General features: G+C 35.0%; 2 protein-coding genes across 5 annotated transcripts in view; both read left to right on the top strand.

Annotated features, from left to right (window-relative positions):
• Window positions 1-19,319, top strand: part of DIAPH2 (diaphanous related formin 2) — an 894,195-nt gene that overhangs the window by 204,639 nt on the left and 670,237 nt on the right. For all 4 annotated transcript variants that reach the window (XM_060086247.1, XM_060086246.1, XM_060086245.1 and 1 more), the window contains one exon: window positions 1,123-1,262. In XM_060086247.1, the coding sequence (XP_059942230.1) occupies window positions 1,123-1,262 (140 nt within the window). The remainder of the gene's footprint in view (window positions 1-1,122; window positions 1,263-19,319) is intronic.
• On the top strand, window positions 2,194-4,155 carry RPA4 (replication protein A4). The gene has a single exon (XM_060087673.1). It carries the CDS (start codon window positions 2,843-2,845, stop codon window positions 3,620-3,622), a length of 780 nt encoding a protein of 259 aa, XP_059943656.1. The 5' UTR covers window positions 2,194-2,842; the 3' UTR covers window positions 3,623-4,155.

Here is a 19,319-nt window from a genome sequence, read left to right as displayed (position 1 = left end):
AGAATGATTGACAATTTCTATAGCAGGAGGCATTCTCAATAAAAAGCCAAATAGTATGAAACCCTAGGGAATCTATTTCTCATTATTAACATATTGGGTTTTTTTTAAACTCTGTATCCTCTAATGATATAACTTCTGTCAAATTGGAAAAAAAATTGCTTTCCTTCTTCTAGCTTAGATACTTAGCAGAAACTGAGTGTAATTCATATGAACTTACAAAATGGGACTCAAGCTAGGGTTTTAATTCAGGGGGATACATTTGTAATACAGGAAAGGGGAAGTTATGATTATGTAGATCTGGAATGTGAAACTATGAGTTATTAGTACAATGAATGTGTTGATGATGTTTTCCTCCCAGCCTTTTCTCCAAACTACTTACATAGTTATGGCAAGGTGATGAAGCTAAGGAGCTGTGATGAGATAATGAGTTCTAGTAATAACCCCATGAATATTGGAAATTAAGCTAAAAACTAGTTGCTATCAGATAAATTCATTTAATGGCTTTTTAAGATTACTATGGCATGGGATTAACATAGTTAGGAAAGAATAGTTAGGAATTGGTGAATGCTTTACACTAATTTGTTAACTAACCTGCTAATTGGAGACTATATTGTTTTGCATTTTAATAAACATTTTCACTTGGTTTTCAGATAGGGTGATATTCTGACATATTTCAGTAGATTTGGGTTATGTCTAATGTTTTGCATTAAATTTTGTTCACTGTATTTTGTAGAATAGAATATAAATAACTAGGAAAATTAATAAGATGACTTCTAAGTGCTCATCCTGTGGGTTAAGGAGGACCAGCTAATGTTAATCCTAATGCCTGGATTGTAAATTTTAGCATCCCTGTCTGTGATACTTTATGCTACTGAAGTCCATATTCTGTTCAGGTTATGAGTACCATCAGTGTAATTTTCCTTTAAATGAGGCTGAGGAGAGTGTTGAGATATATACAACATGATTTTACCACATGAGTTTTATGACCAAAAGTTTTTAAGCACCTGGCACTCTGTACATGTTTTTATACGGTAAAATATTTGCATATTCTATGCATTATTGTATTTTAAATGTTAGAAAAAACCTGTTGTTTGTCTAAAATAATATCTTTTTTTTTAATAGGGAGGGCTGAAAAACAGCAAACATGAATGCACTCTGTCTTCACAAGAATATGTTCATGAATTACGATCTGGTATTTCAGATGAGAAACTTCTTAATTGCCTAGAATCTCTGAGGGTTTCTTTAACCAGCAATCCTGTCAGGTAGGTGCTTTTTTGTTTTGGTATGATTCATACAATTTGTACTGTATATAATTGTTGGGAATATAATCACTCACGTCATGTAAACCTCACATTTTTCTGACCAGAAGTCTGATGTTAGTTAATAAAACAACAATGTCTAATTATGAGTTTGTAAACATTTAAAAATATATAGCTAATCTGATCTCTAATAACATGCAATTTTAAGAATACAAATATTAGTTGGATGGTTAGGTCCTCTTTTATTATGTAAAATATGGATCCAGAAGTTAAACATCCACATTTATATGAAAATCTGTACTCGGATAACAATTATTATCTATTTATTTATAAAATAAATTAAGTACATTGGCTCTATGATATTTTTCCTTTTTAACGTGGTAAGTAAATATAGTTTTGTATTCTACAAGTTTTAGATATGTCATTCACACATTTCTGTAATTTGGGATAGCAAAATTAGTTAATTTTAACCAATAAAGTAAGTAAGAAAATATTAATAAACTCCTCAAAAATCTACACATTTAGGCTATTACCTAGGTACAGAGGATTTTTAAGGAAGAAGTTCTTGCCAATGGTGGATTCCAATAACTGATGTTCTTTTATTAACTATAAAAAGCCTTTCAGTTAATTACACCCCAAATAAAATGTTTTTATAGGGAAAAATAGATTTTCAGTGTAATATGAAAATATTCTGGGATCTACTTACACAATTACTAAAATATTAAGTTCAGAAATGACTGGATAAGAGTATATAGAAACCATATTTTGATTTTATTCTTGTTTTTCCTAATATATGATGGGATTTGTACTTCCCCAACCTATCCACAGAGCCTTGAAAATAATTCAGTTGTTTCATTTGAATTTATGTATAAATTGAAATATACTATTTATTTTTACTGATAATGCATTTGGCAGAATAACTGGAAAAGCATAATTCTACAATAAAAAATATAAAAAGGTAATGGTAAGATATGACTTGCGTTTGAATACGATAATTATTCAGAGGTGGCTGTCTTGCCATTTTTTCCAGAATGCTTCTGGTTTTAATGATTTGAAAAAGTTTACTGGTGGACAGTAAACGCGGTGTGTCGTCCCCCCTCCCCCCCTCCCCTGCTTCAGCCTCTGCCGCCTCCACACAAAAACTGTACTGAGCTTATTTCTCTGAAAATCGCTGTTGAGTGGTTGAGTGAGTTGAATAAATGAGTCTTTCAGAAGTGACTACAGAAGTCGTTACATTTAGGAATGAAGCCGGGGTTGGGGGGAACCTAGTAAAAATGCATTTTTATAAAGATAGCGGGAAAGGTTTGAAATTACATGCGGGTCCTTTAAGATGTAGGGGAGCAGCCACCCGACAACTCCAAAGAATTGTGGGGCGAAGTGAGAAGATGGCAGGTCTTGATTGGTTAGAGACAGCTGCATCCTGGCAGGTGATTGGCTCCACAGTTGCATGGGGCTGCTTTTGTCGTCACAATCCCAGCATGCCGTTGTAGCCGTTGTAGCCGTTGTAGCCTGCCTGTGGAACTCGCGGAACTTGCTGACGGGAGCCAAACACCACCTCCTCGTCTGCCGGAGCTGCCCTTAAAATGAATAAGAATGGGTTTGGGAGCTGTGGCGACCTCTCTGCTTCAGGCGGAGCCGTCGGAAGCAATGACCCACCGTCTCAGGGCAGGGTAGGTCTTGCTTTTAAGTCCATACGATACAGGTCCCGAATCCAGGATATTATACCTTGTTGTGTAAACCAGCTGCTCACCTCCACTGTGATTGATAATGTCTTCACGATTAGGGGAATCAAGGTTTCCCTAGTCTCTATCGTGGGGATAATCAGGCAGGCAGAGACGGCTGCAAATTCCGTTCTTTACAAGATTGATGATATGACCACCAAGCCTATCAGTGTCCGCCAGTGGGTCGGCAGAGATAGAGCAAAGCAAGGGATAACTCTCCTTCCAGTGGGAGTATACGCCAAAGTGTTAGGTATCCTCAAATGTTCTGCGGAGGTGAAGAGCCTTGAGGTGTTGAAAATCCGTGTCCTGGAGGACATGAACGAGTTCACCACACATATTCTAGAAACGGTTAAAGCGCACATGATGCTGGATAAAGCCGCCTCTGGGCAAAGTGTCCCTGTTGTTCCCTCAGAAATGGATGAGGCCCAGATGCACAGCGAGTACCACCCCGACTTCATCCGGAAGGAGGTGCTGCATTTGATTCACGAGTGTCCTCGACAGGAAGGCAAGAGCGTTCGTGAGCTCCAGACCGAGCTTAGCAACCTGAGCATCGGGACCATCAATCAAGCCATTGAGTACCTGACCGTCGAGGGCCACATCTACTCCACTGTGGATGGGGAGCATTTTAAATCTGCTGATTGAAGCACTGAAAACTTTTTTTCATTTTCTGAACACCCTGCCTCCAGTTGTGACTGAGTTTGACTGTTTGACTTTTAGGAAGTAGATTTCTTTAAACAAAAGATTGGAACTGGCATCCTTTTGGAACTTCACTGCTTTTCCAACTGCTTTGAACTTTTCTATTTTTCTAACTATATTTGAAGCTCAGAGGGAGATGGCGATGGATAAATTGGCCTTTTTGTAGAGTTTACCAGCAAGCAAATTAAAACACTCTTGGACAGATGATTTTGGGGGAGAAAAGGTATAGAAAAAGTTGAAAATTATTAGTTGCATGGGAGCTTCTTCTTCTGAAATACCTACATATTAGGAGAAAGTAGATGCAGTCAAGGAGCCAGTTAAGAGACAAAAAAATATTCTGTTGTTTTTACATTAGACTTATTTTCTGTGTTTGGATTTAGCATATTATAGTCATATTAGTATCTCTTGCTAAATATAGTAGTTGATTAATTCAGATGTGCTAAAGATAGCAGTTTATGAATTCAGGCACTCAGTTCAAATGTTCATTTAGTGATTTGCTCTTACACTGTAGGTTTATGTTTTTTAAAAGATAAGATTATACTATGTTTAAATGGGAGGGTCAGCTTTGACTTTTTTTCTTAAAATATGATTAATGATTGTTTCAAATACAATATGGAGATATTTGGATTAAATTACAATCTCTTGTAGTTGCATAGTACACAGATACCAGACTTTATGTAAGTTTCATGTTCTGATGTATTATTTATAGTACTAAATGCTTTGTTTTATGTATAAGAAGGTTTTATTCTTGTAGGGTAGACAAACAAAAAGTAATAGGAATTTTATTAAACTTTGCAAGTTTAACCAAAATTTATTTAAACGTTTTATTAAAGCATTTTTGCAAATCTTTACCTCCCTGTGTGATTTTTTTCTAAATTCATTTGAAAAGCCTATAGTTTTGTTTTTGAAGATTAATATTGTAATTATCCAGAATAATTTTTTCTCTTCTCTATATGATATCAATAACATACATCCTATTTGTAATAATACATTTTAGTATAGGTTATATGACTTATGTGAGGCTTTTAAATAATTGAACACACTAAGCACTCAGTTGTACATACACTGAAGATGGTATCTTTCAAGTTACTAGCTCTGTTACATTAGTGGAAAGAAAAAATATATACATTCAGATAGGTAGAAGAGAAAAGCATTACTTGTCTCAATCACAAAAAGAAGGTGCAAAAACAGAAAATCTCTTAAAAGCCAACAATCCATACTGTTAGAATGTGGCCTCTTTTTGCCAGTTCTTAGGAATACTTATCAACAGTTCTTGCTTAAGCTTCCTGAGGCATAAATTTAACTTTTCTTCCCTTCAAAAGCAAAGAAGTCATAAATGACATTCTTTTGAAAACCACAAATGGTTAACATACTATAAATGTGTTTGTTATTTAAATTATCAGACATCTTTCCAAATTCTAGTCTTCATAAATATAAGAAATTCTGAACTACTCTTTGTCGAAAAGGTTGCCTGCCCTGGGGAAAATCATACTGAAGGAGAGACAGATGAGGGCATATTTCTTCCTCAAGATGTCAGTGTGGAAAGAAATAGTCTAAGAGACATAATATTCTTTTGTGGTATTACTTATACAAATGCTGGAAGCCTGAGATTAAAATCTGATATGACTTCGTAGGTCACTTTCCTAATTGTCAAGTTGATTCAATTGGCGGTTGGCTGGGTAGTCACCTTTCCCCTCACTCTAGGAATATTCCTAGAGCCAAAGAAGCTTTTTGTGGCTGCCTTTGTGCCTGGGAACTGACGCTATATGTATACCCGAATTTAAGGCCAGGGACCACCCCCACTTCCTGCCTCATCCTTTGAGGGGGACTGTCCTCTATCTTTGTGACTTGGGGTACTTTTTAGCTTTGTTACTTACCCTAGCACCGCCCCCCCCCCCATTCTTCTTGTGTTTTACTGGGTTTCTGCTGCAGGTAAGGGACTGCAATGGAAGAATACTAAGTAGGTCTAGCTATAATGCGAATGAAAATCAAACATTTTGAGGCAGAAACAATTGCTAGATTGCCATACATGCATATTTAGTGCATGTTAGGGGTACCAGATTTTTCAAATTCATTTTAAACCATCCACTTGGTATGCAGACTTCTTTTTAAATTTTGTTTAGACAGTGAATAAACTTGGCCAGTGCTCCCCTTCCTCTCCAGTTCTGCCCTGTATGTGAGCCAAATCTATGAGGATAAGATAGAAATCCTGGGGAAATACCATTGACTATTTTCAGCAGGGACATTTAACTCTGAGGAACCTGATAATTGATAATTATAAGCCACTGGGGGTTGTTTTTCTATGGTTCATAGGCATAAGAAATGTATGCATTTATATTGAACTTGATTCTAAATGAATGGAATAAATAAATTTGAAAATGTTATCAAGTCAAAGCTAATACTGTCATCACAATTGTTAGTACTTGTTTTATTTTACCTACTAAATTTAGATTTATATTTTGAGTAACTTATACATTGTATTTTTACAATTTCCATTCACATAATGATGAATGAAAAAAGGTAACCACTGAGAATTCTTTAGTCATTAAACCGTTAGTGAGCACCTACTATATGCAATAGGAGTTAACTTTAATTTTAATAAGCTTAAATTTAATTGACTTATGAGATGCTTATCAAAAATAATAATAGTTAATATTTTAACATTTATATAGTACTTATTATCTGCTAGGCACTGTTCTAAGAGAGAGAGAGAGAGAGAATGTGTATGTGTGTGTCCCTGTGATTTATAATCAAGGTCCCTGTACCTCGATTTATATTTCCAGCTTAGACCTTTCTCTTGAAGTTCAGACCCCATCTCCAAATGTCTTCTCAGATGCCCTACAGGCATCTTTAAAACATTAAAAAATAATAGCAAGGAACGCTTAACATATATACCACTTTTTATCCCCCAGGAAATGTTCTAAGAACTTGAAATACACACATACAACCAGGGAATCATTATGATTAGTATTAATATTGTTCTCATTTTATAGATGAGGAACTTGAGGCTAAGAAAGGTTAAGTAATTTGCTCCATTTTAATGTTACATGGCTAGTAAGTGTCAGAGCTAAGGTTCCAATCCTGTGTCCTTATCCACTTCTTTGTACTACCTCACAATAAGGAAAGTCTTTTAAAATATCCTCCTTTCATTCTTGTCACATACTAAATATTTTGACTTTATTCCTTTCATTAAAATTTGCCTGACTTGAATTTTTAAAAAAACACTCTGAAATATTTCAGCAACAAGTATAGAGAATATAAAAACACCTCTGTATTCATTACCAGTTTAAGAAACAAAATTTATTTTTACTCTAGTTGTAGAGAACTTAGCCATATAACTCATTAATGTTTAATGGCACTATAACATCCTTTGAGCCTGCATTTTCACTGATTAAAAAATCATCTGAAAGTCTACATCTTCTATAAACCAATGCATTTATTTTTTGAAGTGTACTATCTTAAGAATATATATCATTACATTGAAAAGTCTTCTTCGTATGACCTCATGGCTCTTTGTAGAGAAATTTGGGACTCCTTTGCTCTATACGTTATGGATAATACCTCTAGTAATTCAAATGCCATCCATATGATATTATTCCTATTTACCATTATATGATAAATCAAGAAAGCTTTTTAATTTTACTATTGAGAGTTGCTATTTTTTTGTTTGTTTTTTGGTAATACCTTAGGTTGGAGCAGTTCAATGAATAACACTTAATATTATGTAGTTTGTTTTTATATAGCAGTTGGATATCCCAGAAAGGAATAACAAATCCCCCTTGTCCATATGGGGCCTGCATAGGGAGCTTACATTCTAGTAAGAGAAGTCAGACAATTAAAAAATATATATATATTTATATATACACACACACATACATACATACATACATACATACATACATACATACATACATACATAAAATGTCAGGTTGTGATCTTTCCTGGGGACAGAATGTTGCTATTTCATATCACATGGTCAGTGAAGGCCTCCCTGACTTTAGTGACATGTGAGCAGAGATCTAAAGGAAGTGTGAGAGTGAGCTGTGTTGTCCACTGGAGGAAGAACATTGTTAGAAACAGGAAGCAGCAGCAGCAGCAGCAGCAGCAGCAGCAAATGCTTGGCCTGTTCCAGGAATGTCAAAGAGGCCAGTGTGGCTGGAGGCAGAGAATTGTGAGCCATTGGTAGGACTTTGGCTTTTACTCTGAGTGAGCTGGGAAGCTGTAAGAGGGTTTTGAGGAGAGTAATGGCCTGACCTGACCTAGGTTTTTAAAGGATAACTCTGGGTAGAAGCAGGGAGACCATGTAACATGTTGCAGTGAAGGAGCTAGAAATTTCACAGGAATTCTAGAGACAGCCGTATAGCTGTGCTTCGTGGAGGCCGATATGGAAGGTCACTTGACATCCCAAGGTAGTCCTAGAGCCTGATTATTTTTGTCATGAGTTTTCAACTCCGCAGCAGAAATTCATGGTGCCTCTCCCTGATTTATTCATTGTGAACATGGACTCTATATGAGTCTGCTTCTTTTCCTGATATTAACTACCTGGCCTTCGCTGTATTCCTCATTTAGAATTCTTAATGGGGAGATGCTGGTCCCCATTTGTTTCTGCTCTGGCAAAGCTTTTCATGCCAGGCCACCTCAGCCTACAGGCCCACCTATATGCTGGCCACACCTCTGGTCAGGTGACCACCCCTAATCGAGTCAGTCGTGTCCTTGGGAAGGGAAAGGAAGGCAAGGTGATGTCCAGAATTTGTCCATCTCAGAATGTGTCTCTGGAGAGTGTTGCCCTAAGAAAAGGAGGAGGGGCTTCCCTGGTGGCGCAGTGGTTGAGAGTCCGCCTGCCAATGCAGGGGACACGGGTTCATGCCTCCGTCCGGGAGGATCCCACATGCCGTGGAGCGGCTGGGCCCATGAGCCATGGGCGCTGAGCCTGCGTGTCCGGAGCCTGTGCTCCACAACGGGAGAGGCCACAACAGTGAGAGGCCCGCATACTGCAAAAAAAAAAAAAAAAAGAAAAAAAAAAAGGAGGAAATCAATGTAAGAATAAACCCAAGAAAGAATAATTTGTATAATAATAAGTAAATTATATAGAAAACAAAGAAAAAATGGCGTGTAGAGGGAAAAACCACCTTGAATGCATCATGTCTTATTTGTTATATAACAGTAAAAGAATCCTTGAAATTCAACAGGAATCATTTAATATTATTCTTCCTTACACAGAACTATCATTAATGAAATTAAATTTTGTTAGCCTTGTTCTCTTTATAAAGAAAATTTTTCTGGATACTAAATTATGAGAGAGAGCATGTTATATGATAGAGTACCACTAGAATGCCAGTCATGATATCTGATTTCCAGGCCTTGATTTCTCGCTCTCTATGACATTAGTCCAATCAGTGAACTCTTTGGGCCTCAGTTTTTCCATATGTAAATGAGATTGGAGCCTTCCAGCTCTAAATTTCTATGTTCTGTGTTCTCTTTTGCTTAATTCCAATCCTCTTACTTTTGCTATAGGAACTAGATTATTGTTAAGAAATGATTTTGAAGAGTGAGAAAAATATTCCTCTATTAAGACTAAATGATTTCCTAGCATTCTGTTAGTTTCTTGCATTTGTAAATATATTTAACCAACTCTGGACAGGTATTTAGTTTTATTTTTTTTAAAGGTATTTAGTTTCCTTTAAAATATTGAAGGAAGCAGTGTCTGTGTCTCTGTTACATAACTATTTTCCAAAGCTGATATTCATTGGAATCTGGGCATTTGCCCTCTTCATGGCTCATTTGCTTCTGTACCACAGTTTTAACTGATTTCTTTTTGTTCAGCCCCTAGTAAAATAATAAATATATAGACACTCATACACACACTAATAGCTTTACTAAACATTTTCAAAGCACAGTCATTTCAGAATATTAAACAGAGTCATGATATTCAAATTCATATAGTATTTAATCACTTAGATGATAAAGGCTCTAAGAAAGTAATTTCTTTATATTATTTTCTGCTAATAGCAAATATTTAAAAATTCCTTTTATAAGCCATCATTAACTGGCCATATCCCAAATCACTCCATTATTGTACATTCCTTCAACATTTATTTTGTACTGTACACATTCACCTGTACCTGCTTATGCTGTATAATAATTTCATGCATGTATGTCTGCTTTTCTCATTTCGATTTTAGACTCCTCTGGGGAAGGGAACCTCTTGCCCTCTTATTTGTTTCATGATGACAGGTACGGTGTAATTTATATACAATAATGTGTGATTTGATGTAGATGTTGACCCACCATCAGTAAAAACCTATGCTTCTACAGCCATGAGAATGAATTTGCATTAATCTGGCTCTATTTTGTGGCCATGCATTTTAAGATGTAATCGGAGAAAAAGAATGAAGCAAACTTCCTCCATACAAGAGTGAAACCTATTGGTTTGATTTGAACCATATTCATCAGCTACAGACAACATAGCATGCTTTCCACGATGGTCTTTTTATGGTTGCATGGTGAGTTAATGAAACTGAATGTTTACAACTCTATTTAACACCCTAAAAATCCATGAGTTTTGACTATAAAATAAATCCCAATCTGCCACCACAAATCGTATTAGACTTTGCACATACCATGGTGTGTGTGTTTCAGAATGAACAACTATGTTATTTACAGATTTTTGTTCATATTCCTCTACTAAAGTTTATGAAAGGAAGCAGTGCCTGCTGAGAAATGACCAATGAGTTTGGACAATTTTATTCCCAGCCAACCCATTACAGGATGCATAGGTATTTGGCAGTACATTTTATGAAGATCCAAAGAAATGTGTAGCAATAAATCATTGTCACTAAGCTTTCTCAACACATGACAAAAACAGGAAATACTGGTTTGAAGAATAGTGTGAGAGTTGTGATTGTGTAGAATTCTTTCAGAGTTGTTGCTGAAATTGCCTTATGGCTTGAAGGGTATGTTACCCCACTAGGTAACTGTTTTTTTCTGTTTTGCTTGGAATCTTAGTTATCTGCCAAATTCATAGCATAGTGTGTATATTCCCTTTCTGTGATGATAGCTTCCTCAGCCAATCTTTTCAAGCAGATGAAAACAGATAAAATATCTTTTAGAGTTTCTGTAGGTGTAGTTATTTGCATTACCTCTGGCATATTTGTTTTTACTTGATATTTTCAAACTTCACTTTAGATTTAAACATATTTTTCTAGCACATTAATATGCATTTTAACATAATCATCATAATGAAAATAGCTGACTCTTGTCAGTAATACAAATTAGGAATAGAAAGTACTTTCTGAATTATGGGTGTTAATAACTATTTGAACAGCCTATATTAAATGCATTAAAAGCTTGGCAAAGCAGCTGACACTACTTAGAAAGTTAATATAACGTTAGATGCAGATCAATACTCTCAGAACATTTTGCACTGGACTACTTATGGAAAGCAGAATAATGAGGACAATTTTTTATGGTGCAGAAATGGGAAGAGGACTTAAAATTGTGAGCACATCTCATAAGGCAGCATTATGTGCAGTATTGTGAAAGCAGGGTTGTATTTTAAATTTGTTCACTTTAACTTTCAAATGCATAAATCATTTTAGAAGACCCTAGTACATTTTTACATAGACTAGAAAATAGTAAATTCAGAGTAGTTATGTCAAATTGTATGCTTTCTTTTAAAATCTTGGTCAACAATTTGTATTAACAGCAACCATGTTGGCTCATTTAGCTAAGTTGGTCCCATAAATATTCAGTGGCATTGAATTTTAATTATATAATATTAGCTTCAAAACAGAATTTTAACTTAATGCATATCCAATATTATATCTCATAATAGAACCAAACTAGATCTATGTGTCCTATATTATTTTCAAAAAGAAAAACATAGGAACAGCAAATACTGACTCGGGTTTCTGAAGTATTGTTTCAGTTGGAGAAAATGTTAGAGACATTAAAGTAGAATAAATGATGGCTCCTATGTTGGTATTTATTTTATTATTATATGACATAAGAAGCTCCACCAAGGCAATACATTTTCTCATTTAAATGATGTGTTTTAAATTTGAAAACCAATATGTATATATAATAATTGTCTAAAATAATTAGAAACTTGTAACTGGACATGTAATTATAAAGGTATATAAAATCTAGCAGCAGAGTCTAGGCACAATAGTTAAATGGATTTCTAAATAGAAGGTGAATTTCTTTCCATTTAAAAATATCTTATATGCATTTTATTGTATTTTCTGTATATTCAAAACTAGTCTTGGGAAGAAAATGCTTATAAATATGTGTTGTTTGAGATATTTTTATTTTGGTTTATATGAATTAATTTAAGTAAAGGTCTTAGACACATACTAGAGTTTTATATACTTATTATTATGGGACTATTACTAAAGCAATTGCAGCTTTCAATAAGAGATGCAGATATCCCAATACCATTAAGATGAGGGTAAAAATACAAGCTCCAAGTAAGGCGGGAACGTGGTAGTTTTCAAAAAGTCTAGGACAATGTCAGGTAGTGATTTGAGTATAAAATAGTTCCAATTTTCCCCATAGCCAAGGGGAAAAAAAAGGCAGAGTATTGACAGACATAGCTGTTATCTGATGAATGACAGTGCATTTATTTTTCAGGGAAGGACATTCTTTCTGATTCTAAACTCAGAGCATTTTATTTTGTGTTTCTTTAAACGAGGGGTATTGAACAACACAGTAGAGTGAGTCTTTGATAGTTTTCCATAAAGTACAGAGGATTTCTGTGAATGTCCATTTCCTCCATGGGGCCTTGAGTTTAAAAAAAAAAAAACCCACAAAGACATGATATTTCTACAAAGACCCAGAGTAATAGTACTGGTATACAGCTTCCCCATAATCCAAGCTGCTACCAAGGTGTACTTGAGTAATGTCCCTGAGGCTCTCCCTCTGGAATATCTATCATCTCTGCTGGACTTTTGATAGGAGCTAGATAGCTGACAATTCACAATTAAGATGACAGCTAGCACCTGGAGCACAGGTATTCTGTGTAGTCGATTGAAAGAAGATCCATGTGCACTAGATAACAGTGTTTGCTTTATGACCCCAGCTGTTTGATTGGTGTTAGATAATGGGCAGCTAGTTTAGGGAGATTTCCCACCTGGTCAATAAAGCTGTAGGTGTATGTCCTCTCACATCAGGCAGTTTAAACCTGAAAATCTTCTGTTGAGATGGAATCCTTGAAGGGAGAACATAGAAGGCAGTATAACATTGTAGTGTACTTTGAAAAAGTAAATCTGCTTCAAGTGAGATAGCTAGCTTAGTAGTCTGCCATATGAATGTGAATCTCAAACCTTCATACGCTCAGAATCAACCCACTCCTATTTGTTAGGTCTGTTCTGCAGCACCCAGCATTACTGAAAATACGTAGATTTGGTCTAATTCTATTTTGGAGGGTGCTGCCTGAGTACTGAGTATTGCTATAGGTTTTTTTTAGGGCAAGGCTATGGTACCATACTACCCTTGATACCAGCTTCCAAGAGAGTTACCTGGATATCGTTTCTTAAATTGGTGCATTCAACATTCATTCATCAAAAAGTATTAAAGACTAAGTGCTAAGCTGGAGTGTTAAATGGATTTAAAAAAATTGAGTTATCATAAATTTCCATGTGTGAATTAGCATTTGTCAAAGAATAAGAATACCCTGAAATGAATCCAGCACTAAAACTATATTAAGCATTTTTCTTTGATATAGAAAATGCTTGGTCAACATTATAAGCATCAATTAAAATGGCAAAATATTTTAATTGTAAGTGGTATGGGACATTGCCCTAGGGATATTCTCTGACCTTATGACATGTTTTGTATCTTGAAAAAAACTTCTGTCAGTTTATTTCCTCATCATTACTTTCTCCCAGGAATAGAATGCAGGATACGCTGTGCTGTGTTACCATGTGAGCTTTTCATTAATTTTGGTTTCTGCTATTATTTAGTATTGTTTATACATGACAGAACTGATTTTACATGTTGGAATCATGTGTTTGCTGATGACAGTAGTTTGATGCAAGCATTCACCTTCATGCATTTCTCAACTCTTTCAAATGATCTTGGAAAATTGGAGTAATAAAAGTTAAGAAGAGACAGCTATAGAGGAGTTAATTTTGAGGGGCAAGAGCAAATTATACATGCATATGGATTTTTCAAATATGTGGCTGGAAATTTCTGAAACATATTGATAGGAGGGATGCTAGATAAATATGAATTATCAAATAGTACTGTGGAGATACAAGTACCATGCTGAACACATACTGTGGAGCTTAGGTAAGCATGATTCTGGACTTAGAGCACTCGTCCATCTATTCAAGGATTTGGCTCTGAGCCCTGTGTGTATGATTTGGGATCATCTTTGAGACTCCTTGTTCATGACACTTGCCCATTTTCTTATTTTCAATATCTCTTGCCTATTTTTTACGTTTCCATTGTCAATACTTTAGTTCAGGTCTCATTCCATTTGCAGACAGGAATTGACAGAGGAACTGATTGTCCAGCAAAGAATTCACTGTTCACTGGGTTTGTTTGTTATAGCCAAAGTGAGCAAGGCAAAGCACAGAGGGATAGAGAAGTTAAGGAGGTTAGCAGGAAGTGTAGGGGAGGAAAAAGTTTTACTCGACCCTCTTAGGGTCCCTGGCTGTGTCTGAAAATTAAACTGACAAAGATTAACAGGAGAAAAGCATACAAATTTTACTGAATTTTTACATATACATAGGAGCCTTCACAAGAAGATGAAGACCCAAAGAACTGAACAAAGCCAGAAGCTTTTATACCTTTTAGACAAAGAAGCAACAAATTTGTGAGAAGTTGCCAAGACAAAGGGATTTGGGCTAGGGGTAGTAAATGGTGAAGAAGTAAATAAGATGATAAGGGTTAGGTTAACGAAGTTTATTTATACAGCCTTTTGCACCCTCAATTCCCTGCCTCGGATGATAAGAATGCATTTCCTTCATGTGGTACATACAGGCAGGATGGGTGACTTTTACATGGGAGATTTATCTCCTGCTTTCATGGAAGAAGGGGCTGGGATGGGGAGCAGTGAGGTCAGAGTGACCTTCTTGGTTCTGCCCTTTGCTCAGACTCCTTCAGCTTAAGATATTCATTATGCCAGGGTGCCATATTTTGGGGCATTGTGTTCTGAACTCCATTGGAAGCAATCTTAAGATGGCTGACCACTTCATTAGTGCTAGGTAAGGAAGCAAGTAAGGCTAACCAAGAACTATTATTCCCAAATTAAAGTTGAATGGCTCCATTTTTTCCAGGTGCTTCCTAATACTTGATTATTGTGTCAGGCCAAATATCAACTAACAATTGCTACATTTTTTGATGTGGATGTTTACAGATCTGTGCTTCACTGGTATGTCTACAATCTATAATAATGAATTGCAATATGGCAGGGCTCTGCATCTGTGCTGAGCAAGTTAACTGTTTTATTTATTGGTATATGGGAAGAAGAAAGAAAGTATATGTTTGTATATCCCTGATGTGTTTATTATCTAAAGTTTCCCTTGCTTCTTGATAGAATCCGTAATAAATAATTTTAAAAAATCCCTCACTGGTATTGCTTTCACATCTAAATATACACATTGATGATATTTGAATATAGTTTAACTTTTATCCAATATTCCTTCATGAAAGGAAAATAACCAAAAAACTTGTAACCACTAATTGGTGATATATTTGTTAATTGTTGATAATATAGTTGAATGGGAGGTATGTAAGGACTGAGGAATGATTGATTCCAATCATGGTTTTGCCATTAACAAGCTCTGTGATCTAAAACAAGTCAATAAAACTCTTTATTTTCTTCATCTGTAAAATGAAGGAGCCAATATGGAGTAACTTAGTTTAATTTCACAACCAGTAAAGCTACTCTTCTGAGTGCATATTCTTTCATAGAGGTTCGTTTATAAATGAAGATAAAACCTTGTTGTTAATTTAAGTTGTGTTTGTTTCGGTTTTTAACTGTTCCAATTGAAAAGAAAGTCCTTGCATTTTTGAAGGAGGTCAAAGTTACTTAAGCAGTTAAAGCATTATGCTTTCTTTAAAAAGCATTCATATGTTTTGAAAGACTTATCAAATATGTAACTTTAGGAGTAGCTATGTTTCTAGATTTTTCTGAAAGTGAGTGCAAGGCAGGTTGAATATAGTAGAAGGCTAATATTTCTTTCTTAGGGACTTTATACTGCATTGTAATCCTATAAAGGTTTTATCTGTATGTAATATACAGTTTATTATTATTGTTTTGTTGTCATTGCTTTAGATGATTTATATCACTGTGGAAGAGAAAAATAGTGACTTTTTTGGTTTAATTTGTGTTAGATAAGCCTTAACAATTTTCACGGTGTTTAATGTGGGGTTATTAAAGATTTTGACTGTTCATTGTTCAATGATTATGTTTTGAAAAAAAATATTAAATTTGGATGTATTAAGATGTTTAACTATATTTAAGAGTGCACATATGTACATACAGGTACACCCATAATTTCCATAGTATCTTTCTCAGTTTTAGGGGAAGGGGCTTTTAAAATATTATATAAAGATAAACTAGAAAAGACCAGAAATTTACCATTACAGATCACATTCTGAGACAATAAAACATTTGAACTTGCTGAGATTTTTTGACATCCACCATGAGGACCCAAAGAAATGGTTCCTTGTGGTTTGGTTGCAGTTATCCTGTGCTAAAAATATTCAGGAACATAAAATTTCTTTGATCTTTGTCTACATAGCTATCACACTCTATAATGAGTCTTTAATTATATGTTTTTGGAACTGCACCTGGTAGGTGAGAAGGACTGTTGCATTTCTGTTGTTCAGTCATCAAATAGCAATTATCTTTCAACTCTCCTTACCCCTGTTACCATGAAAGAGCATTCATTGACCTTCTCTGCTGCCCACCAGAACTAGTTAGTATAACATGCAGATTGGTGTAGGAAAAAAGGAAATGTGTGGCGGTACGTGCTAATACATCTCTGTTTTCCTCCTTGCATTCAAAGAACTTCTTACCTTATTCACAATAGATAAACTTGGTGTCCACTCTCTTTCATTTCCAGGGTTTATAAATTAGGAATGTGATTTCCTGGAGTAAGTTCATTTTAACAAAATTCCACTACTAAAAGAAATTGGACGTCCTGTGGAGTGTGTGATAGAATTTTAACTTTATTACTTAGCTTAGGAAAATAAACCAATACATTTTTCTTGTGGAAGTTAACATTTTATTATAAGTTTGACTGGTTATATCACTAAGAAGATGACTTAAGTATGCTAACATAATTATATTCACAATTTCAAACATATGAAGAAAATTTAAAATATGACTGGCTTTTGCTTGAATATTTGGAATGCTCTTTCTCCCTGCTTCCCCTCTATTTACTATAAAGACTCTATTTTTAATTTCATTCACATTTTTGGTACATTTTGTTTTCATCATTACATTAGGCTAAGACCATCTCTTATATTTTTCTAAGAATACTTTTTAAAGGAGGGTGGAGAGGAAAATATTCTTTGTTCGATAGCCTTTTGGGCATTTTAACAGATTTGGACTTAAGCCATTACGACTATCTCCAAAGTATTGATAATTTTGAGAGCTTAAGAAATTGATTTTAATAAATAAGAAACTTTTATCCTTTGAGGGAGAATTTTACTTAAACTATTGCCTTCAGGAGATTTTTATATGTAACTCAGGCATTTACAATTTGTTGTGAGCAACTCTTAAAAAAATGTGTGAGTAGCATGAAACAGAGCAGGATTTTTCCAGTGAGACCTGATGGGGAGAATAAATGCAGCCAGGTAAAACCCTCTTAAGGAAAAAAACAGAGGATATAGGGAAAGATGGAGTGTCTTCTTTGGTGTTTTCAAAGGAAATTGTAATCTGTTTCAATACTGAACTCAAAACCACTGAGAGCTGGAAAATTGACATATTCAACCTTTTTATGAATCAGGTGAAATAAGTGGTCAGTGAATATCATGCTTCAAAGGGATTTGTACAAATATCTGGAAATGGTAGTGTTACAAATAATAGATATTCTAAATTGGTCAGAAATGGTTCATGTACTAATCTACCATGATGAATAGTTTCAAAGGACATTGAAATGCCCAAGGGTATTGTATTTACTTTCATGTAGACAAACCTGAGTGGATATATATATATTTTTTAATCTGGTTAAGACCAAGGCAGTCATAGCATATACAAATCCATGTTGTTTTCATTGTTAACATTTAACTTTTTCACAGATATATGTTATTGATAGTGGAATTATCTATGAAGTTGATTTGGCTGAACAAATTATCCTTTAAAAAGGTTGAAAATACTAGTTTTTTCTTGGCTACTGTTTGGAGATATTGATCTGTAGACTGAGGGTGTGATACTGTTTGCATTGGGCTGTGCATTGGTTTTAATCACCCAGCACCCTTTTTCTTTCCATAAGGACGTATAACTAAGGTTTGGTTTTAATTTCACTGAAAACATTACATTGGCAACATTGGTATTAAAATGAGATGTTTCCCTGGTAGTAAAATATGTAAACACCATTTGCAATTATCTTTAAAGTCTCCTCAACCCTTTGAATTAGTTGTATCGTGTCTTATAATTTTACCAATTTTCTCAATTGCCCCAAGAAACTCTGGACTATCCTTCATTTTATTTGATGTTCCAGTGATTTGGGTTGTAGTATGAGATTACACATGGGAATAGAACACCATTAGAGAGGAATAAAATTCTTTGTACAGAACACATAACCCTCTATACTAGCCTTTATCACTGTACAAACAGTGATAAAGGGATGACATGACTAATATTGGACTTCGGCACATGAGACCAATTGCCTTTACTGCTTATGGGACTCAAGATAGAACTTCCTAATTTTAGCTTTAAGCCTTTTGAAAGAAAGACATGAATCTGGACAGTCTAATTATAAATGTGCATGCAGTCACTGCTTCCTGTTATGTCTGTATTGCGTATAGTATACTGAACTCATCTGTCCACTAATCTGATTTTAAGTTATATTTACATGAACTGTAATTAAATAATTCAGAGTCTGAATGTCCAACTTACGGATAAAAGATTGAAGTTTTTGGAAACTGTGAAGGATTTTCCTTTACATTTATGTGTGAGGGAGCAGAACATCATTTCCTCGTAAAATAGGCACATTTATAGAGTTTTCCTCACTTTGTTTTGCCCTGGAGAGCTAGAGAGGGGAGAATCTTGCTTTCTCATGGACTTAGGGTTCAATGAATCCTGTGATACTTTCATTAAATATAAGATTTTCTTTCCTTTGATCATGCCAATCAGTGTAAGTGGGCCCTTTAAAAATAATGACCTCAGAAGTTCTGAAAGCCTGGGGTAGATTTCTGTTTTAAAACCTTGATATATTTTGATATCTTTCTGTCAGAATTATGCATGAACTATAAGTAGACCTCTCTCTCCACATCCCCCTTCCCCCACCATCGTAACTTCTATCTCTATTTCAATGTGAATTGGCCAGCATTAATATAGTAATGAATATACACAAAGTTGAATAATAGCAATAAGTTAAAGAAAGCACATGATGTGATATGAGTGCCAAATATTTAAGTTATGAAATCTTTTCCAAAAAATCAATCAGTAGAAGAAATTTAGTGT

The sequence above is a fragment of the Mesoplodon densirostris genome, chromosome X, assembly GCF_025265405.1.
Source record: "Mesoplodon densirostris isolate mMesDen1 chromosome X, mMesDen1 primary haplotype, whole genome shotgun sequence".
In the NCBI taxonomy this organism is placed as follows: Eukaryota; Metazoa; Chordata; class Mammalia; order Artiodactyla; family Ziphiidae; genus Mesoplodon; species Mesoplodon densirostris.
This window is presented reverse-complemented; position numbering and strand designations above follow the sequence as displayed.